General features: G+C 34.5%; 2 protein-coding genes across 2 annotated transcripts in view; both read right to left on the bottom strand.

The window, feature by feature from the left end:
* LOC126969743 (cytochrome P450 4d8-like) overlaps positions 1 to 14,538 on the bottom strand; it is a 30,438-nt gene extending 15,900 nt beyond the window's left edge. Inside the window, exons 1-5 of the mRNA XM_050815307.1 lie at positions 14,382 to 14,538; positions 12,698 to 12,790; positions 3,881 to 3,991; positions 2,334 to 2,519; positions 992 to 1,188 (exon numbers count right to left, since the gene is read on the bottom strand). Coding sequence (XP_050671264.1) covers positions 992 to 1,188; positions 2,334 to 2,519; positions 3,881 to 3,991; positions 12,698 to 12,790; positions 14,382 to 14,538 — 744 coding nt within the window. The remainder of the gene's footprint in view (positions 1 to 991; positions 1,189 to 2,333; positions 2,520 to 3,880; positions 3,992 to 12,697; positions 12,791 to 14,381) is intronic.
* A 3,639-nt stretch (positions 14,539 to 18,177) lies between these two features.
* On the bottom strand, positions 18,178 to 23,461 carry LOC126969967 (lipase 3-like). The gene is made up of 5 exons (XM_050815610.1): positions 23,234 to 23,461; positions 20,752 to 20,953; positions 19,971 to 20,338; positions 18,996 to 19,154; positions 18,178 to 18,580 (listed from the first exon to the last, which is right to left on the bottom strand). Exons 1-5 carry the CDS (start codon positions 23,381 to 23,383, stop codon positions 18,188 to 18,190), a joined length of 1,272 nt encoding a protein of 423 aa, XP_050671567.1. The 5' UTR covers positions 23,384 to 23,461; the 3' UTR covers positions 18,178 to 18,187.
* Between the last annotated feature and the right edge of the window lie 3,543 nt (positions 23,462 to 27,004).

The raw sequence follows: 27,004 nt of genomic DNA, 5'->3' as shown, positions 1-27,004 counted from the left end.
TGATATTCTCTCATTTATTAATGTATCCGCTCTCATGAGGCTCCCGAGACTTCAGCAGACGCGATACTAGGGTCGATAGGTCTCTTTCATACTCTCAATAGAATTGTTCGCACTTAGTTACAATTAGCCTTCCCGAAAGTTGATCGAAGTATACACACTTTTAATGATAAGTTCTCTGCTTTTCGGTATAAACTTCGGAAATTGATATGTTGCAGAGAGGAATATAATTTGCTGTTCCACAAAGGTTCAAATTTAAGATTTGCTAAATTTAATTAATTTTCACTGTATAGAAACTAATTATGTAATTGTATTGTATCTTAGTTCCAGTTCTTATGTGACACAATTAAAATTCAAAAATTATGTATGAGTATATTATAGTTTAGACAGTTTTAATAGCTTTTTGATATATTCAATTGTTTATGACATGCAAACTCCGTTTTCGCGAATGGGCTTGAAATGCTTTAGTGAAATCTCTTTATCTTACAATAGAAGTAGTTTAAGTATGTTTCAGTATTCAAATTGAGTTTTATTAAACTCAGTTTGAATTGAAATGAAATGTCAATTGTGTTACAAAACCGAGAACTCTTTTATTTGGTCTAAGTAGATGCACGCAATATTAACACTTTTAAAGCTTTAAAAATTGCTTTGCTTCATTTCTCTCTCTATTAAAAATGGTAGTCGATCGAATCCGCAAATTAATTTAGTAAAATTTACCGCCGAAGCTCGGCTACAGATGTACCGCAACGGAAATTCGGTGACGTATTTTCCGTATAGTGTGGCAAAGGCCTTACTTCCAGCTAAATGAGTTGAAACGTTACTCCAAATCTCCTCTACAAAAGACTTCAATAATATTTTGTACACTTAAAATATATTTCTTGATGCTTTCGATTACCAAATTAATTTGAATTCCGTTTATATTTTTGTTTGAATTCTTTTATCAGTTATTTATGACTAAATAGTTAACAGTGCCATAAAATTCTGAAATACTTACATTTGAAACAAATTCCCAAATAGTTTTTTTGGTCCTTCTCAAAATCTGGGAATCCGGGTGCAATTTGTAAATAGCTTTAATATAAAGCCAAGGTTTAAATATCCGTGACGATCCAACAGTTAAATACTCGTTAAGAGCTTTAAGGAATGGTTGTTCCTTATCCGTTTGGGCATGAATTTGTATTCCTAATACAGTCTCTGTAAACATTTTTTGATTAAATATTTTAATTAAAACAATAAGTTTATTACCACATAAGCAATGGAGTATCTATATTTCTTCATTGTGTGTCTTCTAGCGCATTTTTCATGGGGAGTGTTCCGAAGAGCTGTTACACCTGATTCCTGCCACCGAATTCCACCTTCGCACGACACGCCACAATTTAGGATATCATCCCCACCATTTGAATGTGTGGCGGTCTTCCACAGTCAAGTGTTCAAGGAGCTTTCTTCCACGTAAAAGCTGTGGAATGAACTTCCTTGTGCGTTGTTTCCGGGACTATACGACGTGGGTACCTTCAAAAATAGCGCGTACACCTTCCTTAAAGGCCGACAACCCTCCTGTGATTCCTCTGGTGTTATTCTTTAATGATGATAAGAAGTCGCAAGATTCGCATTATCCCTTTTATGAATCAAAAGATTAGATAATACAATCAAAACTACAAAGAAATGTGTAGTCATATCTTTTAGCTTATAGCTTTTAGTGTTTGCTTTATTGAAATAGTTTTGAAAACATGTTTTTACTACTCAAGTCAGTAATTGCATTAAAATTCGATACGGGAATATTATATCGCGTATAAGACTGAAAACTTATCAACAAAATCTGAATTGAGAGTTGTAATGATCTTTTTCCGTAAATATTCGAAGAAGTTATAAAAGTCTTATCATTATTTGGTGAAGGTTGTTAAGATGGATTCTACCTTACTAGATTAGATTACTAGTGGGAGGCTCCTTTGCACAGGAAGCCGGCTAGATTATGGGTACCACAACGGCGCCTATTTCTGCCGTGAATCAGTAATGTGTAAACATTTCTATGTTTCGGTCTGAAGGGCGCCGTGGCTAGTGAAATTACTGGACAAATGAGACTTAACATCTTATGTCTCAAGGTGACGAGCGCAATTGTAGTGCCGCTCAGAATTTTGGGTTTTTCAAGAATCCTGAGCGGCACAGCATTGTAATGGATAGGGGGTATCAATTACCATCAGCTGAACGTCCAGCTCGTCTTGTCCCTTATTTTCATTTAAAAAAAAGAATATATAACTTTCCCAAAGCCCAGATCACTGCAGCGTATCTTAAAAAAGATGGCTAGCTATAAAATAACCAAAACCTAAATTTCTAATACATACCACAAACGGAATCCATAGTATATGTTGTTATAAACGGCCACATAGAAAATTTGTCAGATGTTAATGTACTTTGTAATCTTTCAACAAGTATCAGGCTCTGTTGCGAAAATATATTGCAGAAATTATTTAAATTTTTCGTTGAAAACGTCGGTGCCAAATGTTTTCGTTTAGGTCTCCAAATATCAACTGCAAAAATATTTATCGTTCAAAATATGTTTTCGTTAAAGGAAGAAAATGACTGATAGATAATAAAGCATACCTCAAATTAACATAATTTGATAATTGTATTATGTAGAAGTAAAAGTACAAACAATTCAGTGATTCTTTGTTTGTAAGTATAGGATTTTTTTTCTTTGGGGATATTAAGGGTAAAGTTTACGACACCAACCCAGCAACTCTTGACGAATTAAAGGATCGTATTCGCACAGAAATCCAAAACATATCAACAGAAACATGTAAAACTGTTATCGAAAATTTCCGCTCTAGATTGCAGCAATGCCAGAATAATGAAGAATTGCATATGGATAATGTGATTTTTAAAAAATAAATGCCCCTTTTGTTTACTATCGAAAAAATAAAAAATTTTGATCCACTGTAATTAGTTATTTTTTAATCATCATTCCAGTTATAAACGGACTTTTGGTCCACCCTGTAGTTTGTAATGTATAAAGTATACACATTTACTCTAAAAGCTATGATGTATCTTAAGAAGCCTACTAGAATTAGTTACAAGCAATCCCTTATGTACTAGACAGACAGTTACAATAATGAAAATCACTATTAAGAGCAAAAGTGTCGTTTGAGTAATTATAATAATTATTTAGTGAGTACAAAGGAAACTTGAGTTAATTTAATGATAATGACGTCAGTGGCTCAATAGGTAAAATAGTTGACTTTCAATACGGTGCCCCAGGTTTCACGGTTTTAGTATTCGAATTCATATCTACGTTTAATTGAATCATTGTAAGGTCAATAATGCTCTTGTAGTTCATCTGGATAAGATTATAAGAGATTATGTGTTATGCTGTGATCACATACCTACCATCAGAAATCACTCTCCATGAAAATAATATAAAATAGTATTTTTCTGGAATAATAATATGTTAACAATTTGTAATGTTTTGAAAGTGATAACCCTCACTTGTGGGATTAATTACACAAATAAAACTGAAAACAAAATTTTATGAACGATGCGGGACTCGAACCCGCGACTTTACTTAATATGCAAATATTGGGGATCAACTGTAATGTAGATCCCGTAGATGAAGCCACAAACTGAGAGTTGAACAAAGCATACAAGATTTTATAAACGATACGTCACTCGAACGGTTGCCTCAGTTGGAAAGAGCGCTCGCACGGAACGCGAGAGGTCGCGGGTTCGAGCCCCAAATCGTTCATAAACGTTATTTTTCAGTTTTATTTGTGTAAGAATATGTACCTATTCTGTGATTTTAATGGTGGTATGACACTAGTGGAGATTTTTTGGAAATAAATATTATGTTGTGACAATTAACGCGAATAAAAATCTCACATTCAAAAGTACTTACCAGGTGCAAATATTGATCCATTGCCTATGAGCGATCTTGCAAATTTCGCGAATCTCGTTTTCTCTAAGCATTCCTTGGAGAACAACTCAAATAAATTTGGTTCTACGACAACTGTAATAAAAAATAATCATGCTAATCAACCTTAGTATTAAATTAATTACTTAATTTATTTTATTTTAGTAAGTGATAAGCATATTAATATCGTATCATAATTATGTATCAGTAAAAGATACACATGTCTATATATCAAGGATAACGTCCAATAATGGTGAAGATCGATTCACAAGTCGGGGCTGTTTCACTGCTAGTTTTGCTATCATTGTTCGGATTTTGGCACAGTTGACATCTGCCGTTATTTCTTGACCAGATCGGAGAAAACTATAGTGAATAACACCATGCTGAGAGCACCAAACAGTTAACATTACCTTTTTATTGGTAAGCTCTGTTTTAGGGCAATGTTACGGCGTTTGACCTGGGATCAGCCATTGTATTTTTCCCTTATGGTTATCATAAAGAATCCACTTTTCATCGCATGTCACAATTCGATCCACTATTCCTTCATTTCTGTATCGATTTAACAAGGCAACACAAGTTTCAACACGCGTTTTTTTTTTCGCAGATCAGTCTAGTCATGAGGTAACCATTTTACATATTTTTTCTAACCGACTTCCAAAACGAGGAGGTTCTCAATTCGATCGGTATTTTTTTTATGTATGTACACCGACTACTCTGAGATTTATATTCTGATTTACATAATTCTTCTTTAGTGCGATGCGAAATAGATGCCATTTGGTACCATAAGAATTTTACATAGTTTTCATTTTATGAAGATTTTTTAGAAATTTTTTTAAGATCTGAGAATCGGCCAGCATCTACTTTTCATACCCTTTACTGATAATACTGCTGGTGGTACCCTAGGGGTCGGTACCCCTAACTATTTTTTTTTCACATTTTTTTTTATTTTATAATGTTTCAGCATTGAAAAAAAAATGTAACTGAAAGTCCTTCTACGATCTACAACTATTTTTGTATCCCGATTTTAATACTATTCTGGTCCTTCCACAAATCCGCCATAGGGCTGCAAGATGGCAATGGAATATAATGATTATTGAAGTACGATAAATTTTATGTACGATAGGTCTGAAAATAGGTCGTTATATATTTTTTATACCCCAAAAATTTTAATTATTTATTACTTTATATGACAATACAACTTTTGCTGGGTCAGCTAGTCATATAGATAATAGTAATATAGTATAGCATAGTAATATAAAATTGACTTTTCTTTGCTTACAACATTTGAATGACTCGAACTCTTCTTCTCCCCCCCCCAGCCGAATATCGCACACGCTGCCTATCTAAATCTTGTAAGTCTATAGATATATAATATAATGCTAAAGATCAATCGCAATAAAATCGCCAGCCAATTAATTATACATCTCGCTATGAATAAATAACAATCATTTTAAATTATGACAAGCAACAATTATGACTTCATGCAATCGAGTTAATTATATAGACAGAGATATATACATATACAGAGATATCATATGTATATATCTATATCAGTACCATTTTTTTCTTTATACGAAGATACTTAATGCTTGATTACTAGCTTTTTCATAATATATTTAATTACAATACTTTTAAAGTGGATTGTGTGATATTTTTTATCTACACCCATGCTTTAAATCCTCTTATTGCCAACATTAAAACACCCAATGTTCTAATAACCATTACATCATCCAAACGAGTGTTGTAATGTTGTACTGAATTTCATAACAACACTCCTATATTTTTTTTTCGATATCCTTCACGCGCAAAGAGTTTCAACAGACAGCCACATTCTTATTGCTCGATGCGTGGTATCCGTATGAATTTCAAAAAAAGAACATTTTAGTTTACGCGCGTTCCACACAACCAAAACGTCGCGCGTTATTCGAATCCCCGCCACTTTTCTTCGATAATTTTATTGTTTTGTTTACAAAAAATGAGCGATTCATTTTAAACGCTGCAAAAGAACATCATATTCGAGTGAATTTTAATTATTGAACTTTACAAAATGTAAATTACTACTAAAATAAATAATTGTTTCATTAATACTTAGTTTATTTGTGTATAATCAGTAATGGATGATATTAGGTTACTACTAGGACTGGTGTTTTAATGTTAGCAGTAAGCTGTTTCAGAATCTTTTAGACGATTCATATTCTGGGTGTAGATAAAGTCTTGTATGCAACTGTTGATAATTAGGTATTAAAACACTCATGTTATACTATTATCTATATACTATTATCTAGATAAATCCACATTCGTGTTTAATTACCCCTTATTACACAACAGTTGCATAAATAGCTAATAATAAACTCCCAAATGATATTAAAATATTACCAATTAAAAAATTCAATGTATCGTAAAAAATAAATTAACATGTAAGGCCTATTATAATGTGAAAATTATTTGAATGATAAAGATAGTTGGTATTAATGTTCTAAATTTTGTTAATGAATATTGTTATACTTATTTGAATATTATTGTAACTTTTGTACTTCATCCTGACTTGCACTAAATAACTTATAAAGTTTTACAGTGAATAAAGATTTTTTTACATTTTGACTTTTGATTATAAACAGATTTTATAATTATTCAATCACAATCCTAAAGTGACAAACCGAGATTTATATTGAAATCCATTTCTTGCTGTTGGCCTAGGTCACTTTCGTACTTTTGGAGTATTATTTCTAAAATGGCATGAAAAGCATTTATTTTCTCAAAATTGATTCCTTTAGAATTCTTTTTGATGTAATTTCTAACTGCACCCGATTTGGAAACAACAAAATACTCTGAGAGAGACGAAGCGGCGCAAGAAAATCTCCCAATATTAATTTTTTACGCTCTTTTTAATATATTATACAATATTGTACATTGTTATTGCTATAAAATAATCATAATCTAGTCCCTGGCGGTCTGATCACTTAGATATTCAGCTGTGGCACCGACTTTAAGCTCTGTTCAAACTGAGGCGAATAACGCGCGGGACGCGGGTCGCGTTTTAGAGCAATTCGCTCGCTCGCTTAGGCTAGGGTTACTATGGATGCGAGTTCTGACGAAAATTTGTTCTGACGAGGATTTCGGACATACTCGCTTACACTGTGCGCGTCTTCTGTTATTGTGATAGTCAGTTCGTTTCTGCCATCCAGCGAAGATGGACGAATTTGATGAATTTGATTTGGCATCTATAAAGAAGGTCTTACTTCCGTTGATATTCCCGAGGTGGACTTTGAGTCCCTACACAATGTGCCAGTTTCACGGAGATATAATCACTACGGAAGAAGCGCGAATGAGACTAGAGAAACCTTGAAAAATTATTTTGTTAGTCCAGCAGGTGAAATTCCGTTTCAATACAACCTACTGTAATAATCTATAGCTCTACAAGTCATGTTCTTGATAGATAAAATGTAAACATTAATTCTAATTGCTCATGTACCTAATTATTGTAAACCCCATATCAAAATTAAATTTATATTTATAATATATATTTAAATTAAATTAATAAAAAATTGTACTTCTTGCTAGTGTTGAGTTCTGTAGCAACTTTCTGCCACTTTTGCCGAGAAATATCTCTGTTGTGATAATTTTTGTATCTCAAATCCCACAAACACCTGTTCTCGTACACGAGACTGAGAAATTCGCAGACACAGGTCGTGCGAAAAAATCAAACTCGTTTGAACGCTCGAGTGGTTCTGACGACGTCGTGCATGTTCTGACGCGTTCGTCGTTGCCAGTGTAAACACTGTCATTGGATACCAGGCGTTTGTTTCTTCTGACGAATCCGTCAGAACTCGCATCCATAGTAACCCTAGCCTTAGCTTCTCAAACTGACGCGACTTCCCGCGTTCTTTTTTGGTTCTTCATTGGAGAAACATCATGTATTGTGAGACTAAACAGTCACGCTTTTGTTTCGCTTCAACTTGATCTCGCGTCAATTTGAACACGTCCATACAAGTTAGCTGACACAATCGGCGCGAGCGACTTCCGTCCCGCGTCCCTCGCGTTATTCGCCTCAGTTTGAACAGAGCTTAAAACTTATTATTAGATAGCACATATAAATACTAGTATTTTATTAATGTTAAAGGTTTGCATTATAGGTGTATTAAATTAAATCTTTATTGAGTTATTTCATACTTTTTAGTTTTTGAAGTCGGTTTTATTAAACGTAGTTTTGTTTTATTATATTTTATTGAGTTGACCCAAATGATTCAATGTTTGTGGTAAGGTAACGTTTAACCATGCCGCTAATTCCTGGGTAGATTGGCTCGGATTGGCTTCCACCATTTCTTTCAAGTCATTGTTATTCACCTATGTGGGTGGTCTTCCACGTGGTTCAATCTTCAAATAAAAGTTTCCATCAAGAAAGCGTTTCAGCAAAAATCGCATGGTGTGTTCAGCAGCAGCAATCCCATCTCCAAACGCAACATTGATACTGCGAGCTGGTACTGCGAGCTGATTCTGCCTCGTTAGTTCCACGTCGGAACTCGTATTCAAAAATCACTCGAAGTATTCATATTTCTTGTCCAAGCTAAATAAAACAACTGAAAGTCGATAGTCGAATGTTGCATAATTTTTAAATGAAGATCTTCTTAGGTACCATGTGTAAAAAATTTCACTCAAAAATCTCAAAACATGATGGGTCTATGTCAATTCGATGTACCTATTACAATAAAACGGCAATTTTATACTTTAACCCCAATTATTATAGAGTAGTCTGAAAAGAGCGTAACGCCCAAACCAAAAAAAAAAATTGGGCTCGCAACACTGAAAATTATGTAGATAACAGTTTTGATACTTTGTTTATAATAAATATATATATACTCAGGTTACCATGTGAAAAAACTTTCACTCGAAAATCTCAAACAATGAAGGTGCTACTCGTAGTACTTATTATAATAAAACTGCAATTTCCTACTTTAACCCCTATCATTATAAGAGAAGTCTGAAAACAGCTTAACGCTCCGACCAAAAACTCGTTGAACAAAGAATTCGTAACATGACTTTTATTAAAAGTGATTCATTTAGTTTAATCGTTTTTGCTCCTATCAAGACGCTCATTACGGTTACAGTAATGAATGTGACCGTATAGCGTAACAAAAATATACCTGCTATTAAGCTATGATAGTGTATAAAAATAGCATCCGGAATTACAATTGACGTAAATACTACTAGCATAATAATTATCCGTTTTTTAAAAGACTAATTATGTAAGCATTATTCTCTTCGCATGTCAGCAAATTTTTGTACTTTTTTAATAAATTGTTTATTTAGAGTCTGGCCAGCGAGTCGTGGCAGACGAAATAAGCGGGAAATAAAATAAGAATTGGGATCGCAACACTGAAAATTAAGTTTTGATACTTTATCTATTATATATATATATTTATGTACTGTGAAGTAACAGTAAAACACAATGTCTCTGGAAGTAACTAATATTAAAATACAGGCCCGACTTAGTATAATGCTAGTTTGATATTTTAAACATAAAAAGGCATAAAAGGCATTTATTTTTTCAAAATTGATTCCATTATAATTCTTTTTGATGTCATTTCTGATAACTACTAGATACTACTACCGCTTCGGAAACAAATGGCGCTCTGAGAGAGAAGAAGCGGCGCATGAAACTCTCCCAGAATTTTTTTTGCGCTCTTTTTAATAAAAATATACAATATTGTACAGTCATTTTTATCGCTATAAAATAATCACAATCTCGTCACAGGCTATCCGATCATTTAGATATTCAGCAGTGGAGTAATAGGATTTACGACGGAGCCATTATTTTATAAAACATTTAAATTTATTTATAGATAATGCCTGAACAGTGGCTGGGACTTTATTATAGAAGTGTATACATTTACCCTTAAAGCTATAATTTATCTTATGAAGCCCACTAGAATTAGTTACAAGCAATCCCTTATTTCTAGTGAATGATTTTTGTGAACGTATATTAAATTTTCATAAATGTACTGACAATAAACAGTCATAATATTTATGATATAATATTGATTTCTTTAAATTTTTCTTTGAGAGACTGTCTATAACCAAGTTGATATATAGCACGAACAGCTCTCTTTTGCAGAGCAAACACTATATCAATGTCAGCAGGATGACCCCATAGTAAAATACCGTACGTCATGATGCTGTGAAAATAACTGAAGTACACTAATCTAGCGGTCGCAACATTCGTGTACTCTCTAATCTTTCTAACTGCATATGCCGCAGAGCTGAGTCCATCTGCTATATGGGCAATATGTGGACCCCACTGAAGCTTTCTATCTAACGTGATACCCAAGAAGACCGTAGCGTCCACAAGTTCCAATCTCTGGTCATTAATAAGTACGTTGGTTTGTACCTCCGCTGTGTTTGGTATAATGTGTATAAACCGTATTTGTTTTTTTTACTGTTTACGTGCAGATTATTCGTCTCAAACCAACGCACTATCTTTGAGATTGCATTGTTTACCTCGTTATCAATATCTGCACGTCGCTTCACTTTAAAAATAAGTGAAGTATCATCAGCAAATAATACAATCTCATGGCTATCATCTGCCACAAATGATAGATCGTTAATATATATAACAAACAAGAAAGGACCGAGAATAGAACCCTGTGGAACACCTATTCCCACAGGTTTACCCGAAGACCGTTTGCCATTTACATCGACTATCTGAATTCTTTCGCTTAAATATGATTTGAATAGATTTAGGGCTCTATTTTTCACTCCATAATGCTTTAGTTTAGGAGTAAAGTTTCATGGTGGACGCAGTCAAGACGCAGTCATATAGGCTTTTTCAGTAATGACTTTTCACATATTTTTAATAAATTGCTTTTTCCTTGATCGTCATCAACACTATATATGTAAATAAATGACAATGGTGCTTGAATCAATAGAACTTGAATAATTAGTGGGTAGTAATTTGAAAATTTATTGAAGTAGGCCTTACTTTGCGGAAATCCATAATTATCCAAATGATTTGAGTTTTCTTTAGTGTTAATTCCGCCAATATTTGTCATTAAACAATTCGACACGTGTTTCGCTTACACGAGGCATCCTCAGGACGTGTCATTATTCCATATGTGGCTGGACATGCGCTTTGAAGAGCGCTAGAATGTGGGCCTGCTTGAAGTATTGCCGTGCTCTATTTATGAAGCCCAGCTTCTTTGAAGCCAATTTTCGATAAGCCGACCGACTATCGTAAAAGCCGTACTACCAAGAGCTGGGGCTTAATTATACTCTCCATGACTTTGGAGAGCAGGCAGGTAATAGCAATAGGCCTCTAGTTTGCTGGATCCGAACTGTCTCCTTTTTTTAATCGGATTGATAAGGGCTGACTTCCATGAGTCGGGCACTACGCCTTTTGAGTAAGAGTGCCGGAATAAACCCGTTAGCACGGGCGTCAACTTCTAAGCTCGATTGGAGATATGCCATCCGGCCCACTCGACTTCTAGACATCCAACGAAAACAGAGCTCGCCCACCAGTTTTCTTTCTGAACTGTACTTCAGGCATAGAGCTCAGAAACCGCGTAATGGTCGGCGGTGTTTTTCCTTCATGGACAAGCGTTGAGTTGCAGGCAAAAAGAGCGCACAGCAGATCGGCTTTCTCTTTAGCCATATGGGCCAGAGTTGCCATCAGGGCCAACTGTGAATTGATTTATTCACAGCTTCAATTTTAACTTGAAACCTCCAAGCGTTCCCGAGGTAAGGGGTTTTGACAGACAGAATTCAAACGTTTCGAATTAATTGACTAAGTTAAAATGTGTGTAGTTAAATGACCTAAGTAATTAAATCTCAAAAAAGCTATTAAGTACAATAGGTCCATCCAACTACGTTGTATCAACATTTAAATTATTTAAAAAAATAAAAAAGCATCACGCTTTTAATACTAATACGTTAATAACAGCATAGTTCGCCATTACAGGTTCGATAAGTTACACAAAGCAGCAACCTCTCGCGTACATGGACCAGAACGACCCGCCCCACGACACAGTCCTTCGAAGATTTTTGAATTATCGAATCGAATTGAGATATTAAACGGATGAACAATATTCATACATGTTACTGTCCTATGACTTTTCCACTCAAACAAAAAGAAATCAAATAATATATATCATTATAAATAAAATGATAGAGGTTTTCATTTATGCACGCATCATGGAAAAACTATTGGATAGATTTTAATAATTATAGTTTTATTCCTTAGACATTTAGCCCTGATCTAGAAAAAAATATTGTTATAACTTCATTTAATTTACAACTAATAATTTTTTTGAAACAAAGACACTTTTTCATGTGTGCACTCGGACAAAGTCGCGGGTATCGGCTAGTTACTACGATTTTAAACTTATGTCGAATCACTGCACGTTTCATACTAAAGTAAATTTCCATTTTTACTTAGGCAATCCCGCCTCTTATTACGTAATATTTACATCCTCTTTGATTAAACTAATATAAAATCACAATCACGTGATATTTTTCAAATCAATAAAAAAATATATTTCACTTTCACTATTTTAAATTAATTCCAATAAGTCCATTTATTATATCACGTGTTATCATTAAAATATTTCTTTATAAGTTACTCCTCAAGTTTAAGTAATTAACATGGAGCCGTGACGGTCCAAAGTGACAGAAAATGTGACTCAAGATGGCGTCGGAAACTGTGACGATTTTTGTTAACACTGCAATAAGACTTAACCTATACGTCAACAAAGACGTTTCAATTCAAAAATAATCGAATTAGTTTTAAGCAAATAAAAGATGAATACATACCTGTATAATGATCCATGCCAAGCCAAAAAGATGTCATGTTGTAGTTGTTCTTCATTGCTTCCTTAGAAAACATTTTGAAAACGTTCATATGACCTGAAATATTTAGACCATAAACACAGTGTTGGTTAATATTTAACACAAGAAGCTGGAGTATTTTATATAAATACTAGCGGAACCGAAACACGTTGTCCTGTACACACACATCTTAAATTTATAAAATCCAGCCAGTTCGGCCGTTATGTGGAGTTCACTACCATACACATGAGCAGGAGAATTATATATGGACTGAATTGAGAATCTAAACCACAAAAAGATCATCAAAATTGGTGCTACTTAGAAGCTAGTTCAATTGTGAATCTAAACAATCCTCGAATCCACTTGAACACACACAGAAAATTTCATTCAAATCGGTCCAGCCGCTTAGGAGGAGTTCACTGTCAACACACGTCCAGAAGAATTATATTTATAAAGATGTGTCGAGATGAGCAAGACATACACCCTGTGGGACACCCTGCCTAATAAAGTGCAAAGCAATAAAAAAAATAAGGAAATGATAAAAAAAAATACTAAGTTTTCTCAGTGTCTTGAAAAAGGTAACGTACAAGTGACCGTAGTAAAATATATAAAGTAATAATGATAAAATTTGAGAATTTCAAAAATTAGAGATTTGTTAAAATTAAGAAGTTCCACTTCCACTTCTTGTCGTTTATTTCCCGAGAGAGACATGTATGGCCGGTATAAACGGCATCTGCAGTACTGTCATATGATCTGCGTAAACATGAATGCTGAAGGCATACTACATATTATTGATAGACAGAAGAAACAGTGTAGGAGCTAGCACATAGATTTCAAGAACTCCAACTTTCACGTGTTTCGGTTTTTTTCGTAGTGCCCTACACTATTGAAGGCCTTCGCATTAGTCAGATACTTTTGAAAGACGCCAACCGTTTATGTATATGGTATACCAGAAGATCTCTTCTCGGTTGACCTTGGAGAATGCCATACTATCGATCGTTGATCAACTGGCGACTCTCTGGTTATACCAAGAGCTGGCTGTTAATTATTTTTCCATCATTTTGGAGAGCAATTGGGTAATAGCAATAGGGTTATAGTTATCCGGATCAGAGCTCTAATATTTTATAGCTTTTGTGTGGACAAAAGTTGAGCCCCATGAGTACGGGACTGCTTTCCTTTTGAATATGACTTTGGCAATAAATGAATTAGCACCAATGTTCACCTCAGAAATATACGATCTGAGCACGATTGTTCACTTCTACCAACACTGCTCTTAATCTTAATTTACTTAATCAATTGGGACGCGGTTCTTGACAATTACCTATGCGAAAACATCTTGCAAATCAAACAACATCCCAATCGTGAAAAGCCCACCCTAGTAGATATATGAGACATTGCAAAAAATAGATTTTACTTGTAACTTGAACTGAAATAAAATCACCACCACCTTTGTTGGAGGAGACCATTTTGTTTTGTGGATATTTATGATAACAATACATTTAGTACTCTACAGTAAGACACAAATTAATCACAAAGCTGACACGTAGATAAAATTAATGTGCTGACTATACACGATTAATTGAAACACAGATGGTTCAATGGACAAACACATAAAATAAACACATGAGTACATTTATAGATAAAATTTAAAAAAAAAAAATTCACATACGTTCATTATCACCCACAAACAAGTACGAATGTCCCAAAAAAGGAATAGCTATGTACTTGTTCCTTAGTTTTCGCGTTGCAGTTATTATAGTTTTTATTTTCCATATCTTTGAGAAATACCACAGTAACAACAAAACTACCAGCAATTGCCACAGCATGCTTGATAATGAATGAATTAAATCTAAGATCAAACTGCTGAGTACGCAACTTATATGGTTAAATACTATGTAAGAATTGAGTCATAATTAAAAACAAAATGATTAGGTTAAAGTTCTCAACTGTTTTACATAAATTACTCAGATTCCGTTAATGTTAATTTGTATATTATATCACAACTGCAGAGACAGCGTCTGGGATTATGATTATTTTCAGAAACAAATTAGACAGGCATAAAAATAGTGATTTTTTTAAATTAGAACTGTATTGACCTGTTTTGAATTCCCGACACAAAATCTCTACTAATATTATAAATGTGAATGTAAGTTTGTTTGTTACGCTTTCACGCCTAAACCACTGAACCTGTTTTGTTGAAATTTAGTTTTGAGATAGAATACAGCTTTGAAAAAGAAATAGGGGATGAAAGTTTGTATGGAAAATCGTCATTATCGAAGATCTCACCATAAAATTTTGTATTTTGGCACTTGATAAGAAGATTTACTTGTAATAATATTTTGTTTCTCATTTTTAAAATAATTTAGACCTGTGTAAAGATGTAATAGGGGATGAAAATTCGTATGGAGGTCCGAACAACGCCACGCTTTCACACCTAACTCCGAAATCGATTTTGATTATATTTGGTACAAAAATAGACTAGACCTTGATAAAGGACATAAGTTACATTTTTTTTTTAAAAAGGGCATAAACAGGTAAAAATAAGGGAGATAAAACCATGAAACTTTTTCTTTAGGTACTTCATAAGAAGTAGTTTATAAGTGTTTGTTCGAGTATATTTGAAACTTTGAGCTACATGGATCCCCATGTAGCCTAAATTTTTCAATGAAAACATGAAATAGGAGATTAAAGTTCACAGGGAAATACTATTAAAGAGACAAGGAATATACGCTGTATTGTAGAAGAGCGCTGAGCGGGCGTAAAGTGCAATTTGTGTGTGTATTATTTGCAAAGTATTCTATCAAATCAAAAATGCTGCCCATCGTAACTATTCGTCACGGACAAATTCGCAGGTAACAGCTAGTAGGGTTATAAAGTGATAAGTCTAACTTGTATATCTTTGTGTGTCTGTTTATAGCATCATAGTATTCTGGTTATGGGTATATTAATACCCATAACTAGAAAACCCAAGAGGGTTACGAGTATTTCTGCAAGTACTCTACAGTAGACTATTTAGTCTGAATACTTTACTGGTTTCAAACTCTTTTTGAGCCAATACTTTAGTACTATATTTGGTGTTGCGAAATCATGGTCGGTGTCCTTCGCTTCCCTAAAATATGATCGAATGATTAAGTGCATTTGGCGTGCGCGTACACCAGGCGATTGCAGGTATTTTTTGCTCCCAGACAGAGGAGAAAGTGCTACTCCCCGGGATAACGATGGCAGGGACATGGTCAATGCTTATAGATATCAACGCAGCCGGCTGCGTTGGTTATGTGGGACGCACATGAAATGTACGTGCCTACCCACTTAACACCACCTGACGTTGGCTTTGGGCAAGTGCCCGCTAAGCCTTCATTGGAGGTGACTTTCTCTTGGGGGGAGATAATATAGCCCAGAAGGTCGTATCCAATTGGGACTAGTGACACCAGAAGGATGATCACAAACGGGAGGCGACTCGACATGTGTCTGGTTATTCAAGGATGCCGACATGCAGGTAAGGGTCAAACAATCATATTATTACCTGGACAAAGTAAAAAGCAATAAAACAATGGAGTAACTCGGCCTTTGGTCCATAAATGATAATATTGTGATTAGGTTGAATAATATACTGATTATGGCGATACAAATTAACATTTTTACACATTGTTTCTTATGTTATGGATTTCTTTATCACATATTAATGAGATGCTTCTACGGATGGTGATGCTAATGACCTTATTATATCAATTGGCTCCACTTTTTTGTTCATTTTGATTACTCTGATGACAGCCTGCAGTCTTTTGTTACACATTATGTTGTTGTTTCTGTCATATCATGACCATGACATTTACCAGTGGGAGGATCCTTTGCGCCAGAGGCCGGCTAGATTATGGATACCACAACGGCGCCTATTTCTGCCGTGAAGCAGTAATGTGTAAGCATTACTGTGTTTCGGCCTGAAGGGTGCCGTCGCTAGTGAAACTACTGGGAAAAACAGGCTTGTCATCTTTTGTGTCAAGGTAACGAGTGCTGTTGCAGTGCTGCTCAGAATTTTTGGGATTTTCAATAATTTTGAGCGGCGCTGCATTGTAATGGTCAGGGCGTATCAATTACCATCAGTTGAACGTCCTGCCCGTCTTGTCCCTTATTTTCATTAAAAAAAATACATATTAATTAAAGCTTAAATAATTTATGCAACTAAATTGTCTAAGAATTAAAGCTGAGATTGGTCACCTCTGTGCTCCAACTAGATAGCGCACTACCTACGAACAATAGATTTTTGTTATTAGATGCTTGGGTGCGTGGCATCTCAATGGCATCTTTCTAATTTTGTAACATACGCTTCGTGCTATTTTATTTATTTATTTAGTTCAGAGAAATCTCCATATATATTAGTAACAATATTTCGTCTTTCTATTTTAGTATTATTAGTCAAATGTATTTATAAACCTATTTACATTGAAGTTAATAAAATACAAAATACTTACTTATGAATTATGTGATCCCAGTGCTTTTCTTATTTCTTGTAGTATTATTTTTACAAAGTTTTATCCCGCAACCCAACATTTTAGTTTCAATTATTAGCAATTGGTTGGTTAGTATTAGTTGCTACACTTTGCGACTACGCCTGCGGTATCTAGTTGGAGCTCGGCGGACACCAATCCTTAATCTAAGTATCTAAGAATTAAAGTTTAAAAATATTAAAACAACGCCCTTCTTTATCTTTTGTAATAATAATTTAATGCCATCTAGATTTGCATTTATGGAATAATTTATGATTGTTTTTCTTCTTCTCAAAGCAATTATTTCATACTATGTAAACTTAATTTGTTTGTCACAATTATAATAACTGTAGAGAGAAAAACCGATTACTGTTAGAAATATCCATAATATGTTGGTAATGTTATTTTGACCTTGACCCTGTAAATATTAAAAAAAAACTGATTTGTTTTTATATTTTTATCAATTTTATTAATTAGTGTATGTAGCTTGAAGTTCTCAAGTTTTGCATATTACCATCTGTGGTTGACGGTGCTAGTTGTACATTTCGTATCAATTATTAATGTTGTATTAGTTAGTAAGGTCTAAAATATGATATACCAGTGGAAGGCTTCTATGCACAGGTTTGCGGCTAGATTATGGGTACCACAACGGCGCCTATTTCTACCGTGAAACAATTACAGATAGTAAGCATTATTGTGTTTACTGGGCAAATGAGACATAATATCTTATGTCTCAAGGTGACGAATGCTGTTGTAGTGCTGCTCAGAATTTTTGGGTTTTTCAGTAATTTTGAGCGGCACTACATTGTAATGGGCAGAGTGTATCAATTACCATCAGCTAAACGTCCTGCTCTCTTCGTCCCTTATTGTCATAAAAAATCACTATTTGTGGACCCTAATGAATAAAATTTGTTAAAAATATAGATTAAAGTGAGCCATCTGGTATCTTTGTCATAATAGCTATTAAAATGAAACAAAAAATTTAGTAAAATCATATATTGTTAATTTCGAATCCTTTCATTATTTCTATAACACGATCAAATACTAATTCTTTTGCATCAATACCCCACATGAAGTCTACATGACTAAAAGTATCGTACGGTACTCTGATCTTTTGTACTGGTCCTCCAATCTCCGAATAGAGTCTGTCAACATCTCTAAGATCAGCCAATGGATCAGATAATGAATAATGCAAGAATACAGGAGCTGTTAACTGAGATAGGTTATACTTCGGAGGTATAACACTACCATATCTCAGGATATTGGTAATGGTTCCATGATCAAAACGTCTAAAATCTTTGTCAACGATACTTTGAGCGTAGTGGACGAGTTGGTTCATCGCACAGCCTCCAGGTACATGCCCGAGTTTAGCTGGGAACATTGTCTGAAAAGATTATCGCATTATTATTCGATCATTTCTTTACTTCAAAATGTGTATGTGTACTTAAGTATGCACGCAAGAAGTTGTACTTCTTTGGCCTAACAAAGTAAAAATCATTAAAATGATTTATTCCTCGTGCTATTGTACGTTTTTAGAAAGAACAATTTTGTAAAAATGCTGTATGGGCTTGAACCCTTTGCCTGTTCTAACAATGGACGAAGAAACCAAAAAAAAAAATAACGAATGACGCAAACGTCAGAAAATTTTAGGAACCGACTTCAACCTGTTAGTTTTGTGTTACAGTGATGCGCGCGCATCTTAAAATTCCACTCTCATCATTTTTGCATAACGCGCCTAGAGAAGTATAACTTCAACAGGAAAAAATCACTTTATGGTTTATATTGAAGAAAAAACTTACAGAGTTCATTTGGCTTGGGTTCCATCCTGCTATGGAGAAAATGAGAGCAGAACAGAGAGGCTGGAATGGTGCACCATCACGGCAAAACGTCATTCCAATCAACGTGAACACCATATGATTAGGTAGTATTTCTTTCATTCCCAAGATCGAAAGTATTCGCTGAAAAATTATAAAAGATTAAGGATTAAAAGAAAATTTCTTAATATCAGATAACAGGTCAAAGTAAAATGTAACGTAAAGGAACTTCTGGGCCCATTGACTATAATAGTTATTTTATTCGATTTCGGCGAAGGCCCAAGAGGGTAGCGATTTTATCTCAATTGTTCTTTTGTTAGCATCAACGAATGAGCATGGGTCACTTTATGTTACACCCAAACCCATAAAATTATTTAATAATGCGCCACCTATAGATTTTTGGCTAAAATTTTCTCTTGATCTCCATAAATACAGCACAGAAGGTTTAACAGGTTTACAGATGAAAATAATATATATCTATATTTTATTTTTCATATATGTTTTATTGTTGAATAGCTATTTATAATGCATCATCGGATTAAACAATTCAAACACCATTTTAAGCCTTATTTAAGGTAAATAATTAGTTTTTAAGGCCTCAAATAATTTAACTTTGATTCTATACAATCCGGACCTTGTGATTTTTTTTATCTGAAAATTAAAATCCGATAAAAGGTGCACGATTTTGGAGTCCTGAAGAGGCGATGAATGCATTCCAAGAGTCCATTCAAATCGAAGAAGTGTTAATATATTTAAAAAATAATAATAAATATATCGCAAACAAATTGTGGCATTATTAAAGAGAATTCAGAAGCATGCCGTTTGACATATGATCAGATATACAATACGACGTACTATGTCATAATAATTTATACTGATTTGCTTGTACGAATTTTTAACAACATTTTATGAATCAATATGGAAGCCTTTTTGCAGTTATTAAAATAAGTTTTAACCTACCGAAATTGTTTCAGCATGTGGGGCGAGTAATTTAAATAGAGGAGTCCTGACGTGTGCCATGTAAGCAACGGGGGCTAAAGCATGCATTGACGTTATTTTTCTGCTATAATCCGGTCTTAATGATCCCATTACAAAGAAAGATGTAGTTCCTTGTGACATGCCTATATAATGTATACTCGGTAAACGAGTCCGAAGTAGAATATAGTCAATCATAGCTGGAAGATCCAGGTTTCCTATTTCATCCCATGAGAAATCCCAAAAGGATCCTCTCCGATCGTTTGGGTTAAGTAGAATATGTCTTCTTGAGTAATGACTACCACGAGCATTTCCAAGCCATACATCAAAGCCTTCTTCTGCCAGTATATAAGCTAAAAACCGGAACATTCTTGTTAATTTTCTTGAAATTGTAACTTTTACCAAATAATATCGCGTTATAGGTGTATTCTGTCTACACGAGATTATTTTTTTATTGAAAATAAGGAACGAGACGAGCAGGACGTTCAGCTGATGGCAATTGATACACCATGCCCATTACAATGCAGTGCCGCTCAGGACTTTTCAAACACCCAAAAATTCTGAGCGGCACTATAGTTGCGCTCGTCACCTTGAGACGATAGATTTTAAGTCTCATTTGCCCAGTAATTTTACTAGCTATGGCACCCTTCAGACCGAAACACAGTACAGTTTACACATTACTGCTTTGCGGCAGAAATAGGCATCCTGTGCAAAGGAGCCAGCTTAAGACAGCTGTCTATAATTGGCATAAACATTTATTTCATACCTAATGCATTCCCTGGTCCCATGATTATAAAATCGGCGGAGGTGGACAGCAATCCGTGCATGACAAGTACGGCAGGTCTTGGGCCAGGGATGTTATTCCTATCGCGGCCATGCGGTATGCGATGTAATCCCAAAACATAACCATCTTGGGTTGGTACAAAATGTTCTTCAAATGGATAACCATATTTTCTCGCCAAGCCTCCCTGGAAATATATTGATTTATGAAGTATTTTTATATGAATCGTTTAATTTTAATTCAGATTCAATAGGGTAAGATAAAAAAACGTTTATAAACTCTATCTAGTTATAGTCATTTATCAGGTAGGTTTACTAACCATCAAATAAATATGCTACTTAGTCTTTCCTATAATTTATTTGGAGGTATGTTTGCTGGTTAGCAATTTCGATGAATTAGTATCAAACGCAATCGATATCTTTATTCGATAGATAATTCGCAAGTAGCCAAGTCGAAATTTTATTTGTCTATAATGTGAAGCAGATCCTACGTATGACAAGTTATATAATATTTATATAACACTACCAAGGCTATTGAATATAATAATAGTGATGACTTTCGGTATGCAGACGTGGTCGCTAACTATGGCCTTATGAGGAAGAGGGCCTCAGAGGGCGATGGAGAGGGCTATGCTCGGCTTTCCTGCGAGATCGAATCAGTAATGAGGAGATACGCAAGAGAACCAAAGTCACTAAATGCCCAAATGATTGCGAAACTGAAATGGCAGTGGGCAGGGCACATAGTTCGACGGACAGATGGCCGGTGGAGCAGAAAAGTCCTCAAATGACGACCACGTACCGGAAGACGCAATGTTGGAAGGTCTCCACAAGACTAATAATCGTGGAAATCTTTGAGGGAGACCTTTGTCCAGCAGTGGACGTCTTCTGGCTGATATGATGATGAAGGTGACGATAACCGTCCTGCTGTTAGTTGATCTTTTCAAAGAGTCAAAAAGCATCATTTTTGTGAAAAGTCTGACTCGAAGTCAACGTAATGCACTTGATTAGTGCTGAAGATTGGCATTTATATAAAGACAGACAGAAGGATTCATCCCTTTGGATTAAACATTTTGGTCCGTTTTAGAGGCAAAGTCTTGAGAAATAAGTCATATAAAAAATAAAATAAGCTGTTACATAGATACACTCCATAAATGCAAATACTCGGGAGTGAACTGTACTATGACATGCCGAGAAGTGCTTTTTATTTATAGTGATTTTTTATTTATTTATAGTGAATACTGCTGATATAAGTATTTTGCAGTTTACTTTTACTTTTTTTTATTCATAAAAAAGTTGCATTATTAGTAAGAAAACTTATGGCTGGAAATTTTATAATTCAAATCAAATGAGAAACATGTGTGGGGAAAAATTTTTGAATTTAAACTTTATTACTTGTTTATTTTCATAAGAAATACATATTATAGGAATGTAAACTACGAATTTACTCTTTTTGATAGAAGAAGACCACAAACGAGCACACATACGGCTCGCGTAATGGTATGTAATTGTAACTCTCTTGTGACACTATAGGAATCATATGAATTCGACATCCGAAATCCGGTAGGCGGGGATCGTACCGAGCTGGCATTATATTGACAGCTTACGGCCTACTGCGTCAACCGATGCCTTAAAGTTTCTCATTCTAATTATGATCTATGTATTCATACTGGCGGTTTTTTGCGAGCAAGTGTCCTTGAGGATTCGGGATTTTGGCCCAGCCCCTAGCCTCGCCTACTTGCTCCCAGCGCAATTCACAAGTGAGCGGTGAGAAGTATAACTATTTGCATTCGGCTAGCGCGTAGCGATCGCGATAAGTCGATGGCATAAAACTCCTGAAGGCTTCCCAGAGAAGAAAAAGAGGAAGAGGGGGACTTGCATGCGTACGGGTAATTTGATGTGAAGTGATCATTGCCACACACACCCACTTTTTTAACACTAGAGGATTCAAAAATGCGTTCACAGCCTTTTAGGAACCCATGTCGTATTCGCCTGGAAACATAGCGCAAAGAACCTCATTTCACAGTTTGGTTTTCTGAGGCAGAAAAATCCTAGGGACACAGTATTAGTAAAGTAGAGTTTTTTTAAAGACGGATGATACTTTAAATGGTTTTTTTTTATTTTCACGTTTTAATGACATTATAATACGGGAGCAAAATTCTGTTCTGCTAAAAACACTTTTTTTTCAAATCCACTTATTACACCGCTGGTATGTGCATACTGTGCTTTTTCCAACTGTGTGAATTTCTTAAATATAGTCTGACTTTAAACATGCTTATCACAGGACGAATAAAACGGACACAGTTTTATTTATTGATTGTTTGTAACTATAACAGTTTCAGTAAGTACATGTGAACTTATCTGCAAATAAAGTCGTAGACTAACAAAATTAATTTCAACAACTATTAATAATTAAAAAAATATATAAAGTTAAAATATTTAAGACCTTACAAAAGAAATTTTTAACTTACTGCATCAAGGAAAGCATCTTCTATCAGATTATCCGAAAACCTTGACCCAAAATCCGTATCTTTTATTAAGTCCTCGACATATTCTGCATTTGGCGATTGTCCTCCCACAACCAATGTTACTAAACAAAATAATAGCAAAATTTGGTACATTGCTAATAATTAGTTCGTAACAATTGATTACAGTCCGTTATTTATAAGGAATTACATTTTATCTTCGATGACATTAATGATGATTGATAAAAATTTAAATCAATGTAAGTTTTGATAAAAATCGATGTTTATCTGCAAATATGAATATAATCAGATCTTGTAATTGACCCTTCCTCCGATAGGAAATAAAGGATGTACAACTTATAAGCTAATACACATATTTAAATACTATCAAAATTTATGGACGATGTGTACATCAAATGCGCATCTTTGGAGACTATGTGAACAACGTTTATAACCCAACGTAACTTGAGGGTCGACAAGCATAAGAAAGTTTTATTGAGGGTGAATTAACGGAATAGGATTACAAGTTAGGGTCATCTCTATACAGGATGCCGGCTAGGTGGGTACCAGAGCGGCTCCTTATTCTAACATCAAGCAAGTAATGGAAGCATTATTGCTGTTCGGTTTGAATGGCACCGTACCTATTGATATTCGAGGGCTAAAGAGGTGTATTGCAGTTCAATGAGTGGCATCAGGTAACCATCATGATGCCGGCTAGATTATTGCTTATTTCAGAACGAGTTTCAATACCCAAGTTCGATATGCCTGTTGTTTGCAAAAGACTTATGTCCTTTTGTGTTTCATCATTTCCTCCGACTGCACAAGCACTAAGAAGAAGGGAAACAAACTCTACCGCAATGGTTGGTTGCGTATATGGAACGCATCATTTCCAAATCTGCTGACTTGTAGTGCCAAGCGTTGTTGTGGTTGGTGCTATGCAACATATGCGTTTGATGCGCAATTCACTTCTGACTAGACAATTGTTGGCTTCCACAAATGGGGTGTCGGGGTAACGTATCGGGGTATCTAACTGCCTACTTTGGAGCTGCTTAAGAGACTCGTAGAATTGCGAGAGTAATATGATGACCAGCTCCGTCATCTCAAGGTGACAGTGGATAGTTAAGTTGGTGGTTAAGACTCCATCTCCTGATGTTCCAAAAGTCCACGTAAACTGTGGAAAGGTTTTTCAGTGTATTGTTTGCCTAGTTTATCCTCGGCGATAACAAATGCTGTGCCCTCTCCAGAATACGACGGATAACCCCAGCGAGTATGCCCGTTGAGGTATTGTCCATTGACTCATGAGTCAAAGTCATTTCGGGAACGGCTGTCATATTATGGTGGAGCAATGAAGGTGACACCAAGGGCTAACTTAGCTTTTGGAGAGGGTTACGAAGAGATTTTCGACCCGATTTTGCCACTAAATTCCGATCGTTTCGCAGGGAACATTCCTCCATGTGTAATGAAGCTCTGTTATGAATTTTCTTGTACTTAAAACAATATTAATTCATAAATTAAGTTATTAGTCATATTCCAAACAAAGTGATTATTATTGATTGTAAACATGATAATTTGAATCCGTACTGCGATAACATCAACAGCAAGCACTTCGTGAACGGCTGTATCTCGTAGTATTGTTAGGACATTGTTTCATTGGATTTATTACTTACTTTAGAGGAAGTTCTCCGGAACAGCTCCCGTCTTGTAGTCAAGAAGTCTTCATCTTGAATTTTCTTCCCCACATTATTATTTATCTAGCGCACTACATGACTCGTCTCACTTTCGTGCAATAAAATTAAAGAAAATCGTTGCATCGGTAATAACTGTATATATCTGTGAAATTGTGACATAATATTATTGATTAATAATCATAATCTCGTCTGTTGTCTTCGTGCTGTTGCATGACTCATATTTTCAAAAACAAGATAAGAAATTATTAATTCATTGTTATTTAATATAATGATAAGATTTAACACTTGATTCATACAACTGATAAGGAGACGACTGTAAAATTGTGGTTTTTATTATATCTAGAGATTAAGATAATCCAAAAGTCATTTTAGGCATTAAATCATTAAAAAATTATGTTCTTTCTATCAAACTTGTTATTAAGCTTGCAATGTTTTTATTCTAAGGTCAAATCTTGCAAGCTGAATTATTGGTACCTTTTCTCTTTATCCTGCTTAGTTTTATCTAAGATTAAATTGCCTCTAAGATTTTTACAGATCACAGCATAGAGGACAGTATTTCTATTCCCAGTCATCATCGCTAAAATCACAAAAATTTCCCATTCAGTTTAAATTGTGAGCAGTTTCTGCTCAGCTTATGTTACGCAATGACCGTAAAGATGCCAAAGACTTTTCGTATTTATCATAAAAATAACATCTTTGCGCACATATCTGGATAAAAGACTTTTGTTGGTCTTGGTATACAGAGATTATGGGTATTGTTGAATCAAGTCTATAATGTTGCCTATTCACAAATACCATATTAATGGTATAAATTGTGATACAAACGAACAAGCAAACCCATGCTGCATTAATTAATTTTAAACATACTGAGATAAAGATGTATCCATAAGTTATTATATATAATATCTGGACGACCGAACCTTGCTCGAATTTAAGCATGTACAAAACTTGAAAAAAAAAAGAAAATGGAAAGCAGAAGATGCTTTCAGGATCACCCAATGTCCCATCTGAGCTATTATAGTCTTGTATATAGTGGCAAAATTTACCTTTGTATTCTGATGTTATTGTAGCTGTTTCTGGTTAAAACGCGGATAAAACTACATTTTTTAAAATTGAAATCTAGCTAGATCGCTTTCTCGCCCCCGAAACTACCCGTACACTAAATTTCATTAAAATCGTTGGAGCCGTTTCCGAGATTCAGATTATATATTATACAAGAATCGCTCGTTTAAAGATATAAGACAATGGATAAGTTCACCTTATCAAAGTGCTGTTGCGTAAAAAAAATGCGGTTTTTTCACACTGTTTCTCATATAGTATGTTAATGTTGCTCTAAATGCTTTTCTGTTAAAAAACACTAAGCGACAAGTAACGTTTTTTTTTCAATTTACTTCAAAATAACGCAATATTTAATATTTATTTTAAAAACTATTTCCACTTAATGTTCTTTGACAATTTTTGTTTGACTGAAAAAGATTTTAACTGTCAAAGTATATTATTATCAAAAGTTGTAGAAGTGTTATGTATCTAAGTTGTTTTACTTAGGCTTATAGCTTTTGATCGATTGTGAGCTAAAGGGATTATGTTCAGTACCTTCTCCACGCCGATGCCCAGTTTAATTTAATAATGTATCACATGAGAACCTCAAAAATATTCGATTGAATAAAAAAAAATTTTACTGTATCTTTTTTATCAATACTACTGATTCTGAATGCTTAAGAGTACTTTGGAAACAATCGCCAAGTGATTGACGTACATAGATAACACGTACTTTGTTCTTACAGATATTCTTATAGATTAGATTTAGGCTGGAAAGAGCCTCAAACAAAGACCATTTTCATTATATATAATATACAGATAGCCTAGCCGTTCCCGACCGCTGGGCGAATTTTAAAACGAAATAAATGTAATTTTATTCATAATTTTTATTTATTTATTTATATTGATATTGTTATTATTCTCCTTTTTTATTTTTTTATTCATATTTTAATTATTATTTTTTCCTTTATGTTTTTAAGTATATTTTTTTTTAATTTTAAACATTCTTCAAAGAAGAGTCAAATTAACTTATTGATATAATTTATTGATA

This window comes from Leptidea sinapis, chromosome 1, assembly GCF_905404315.1.
Source record: "Leptidea sinapis chromosome 1, ilLepSina1.1, whole genome shotgun sequence".
NCBI lineage: Eukaryota > Metazoa > Arthropoda > Insecta > Lepidoptera > Pieridae > Leptidea > Leptidea sinapis.
The sequence above is the reverse complement of the archived record's forward strand: the minus strand, read 5'-3'. Positions and strand labels throughout refer to the sequence as shown.

Bases quoted from the DNA above. Each gene is read 5' to 3' on its own strand.
- LOC126969967 (XM_050815610.1), bottom strand. From the start codon at position 23,383: ATGTACCAAATTTTGCTATTATTTTGTTTAGTAACATTGGTTGTGGGA. The intron at 20,954-23,233 runs GTAAGTTAAAAA...ATATATTTCCAG, and splicing joins AAGATGCTTTCCTTGATGCA to GGAGGCTTGGCGAGAAAATA. The intron at 20,339-20,751 runs GTATGAAATAAA...TCCGGTTTTTAG, and splicing joins GGGACCAGGGAATGCATTAG to CTTATATACTGGCAGAAGAA.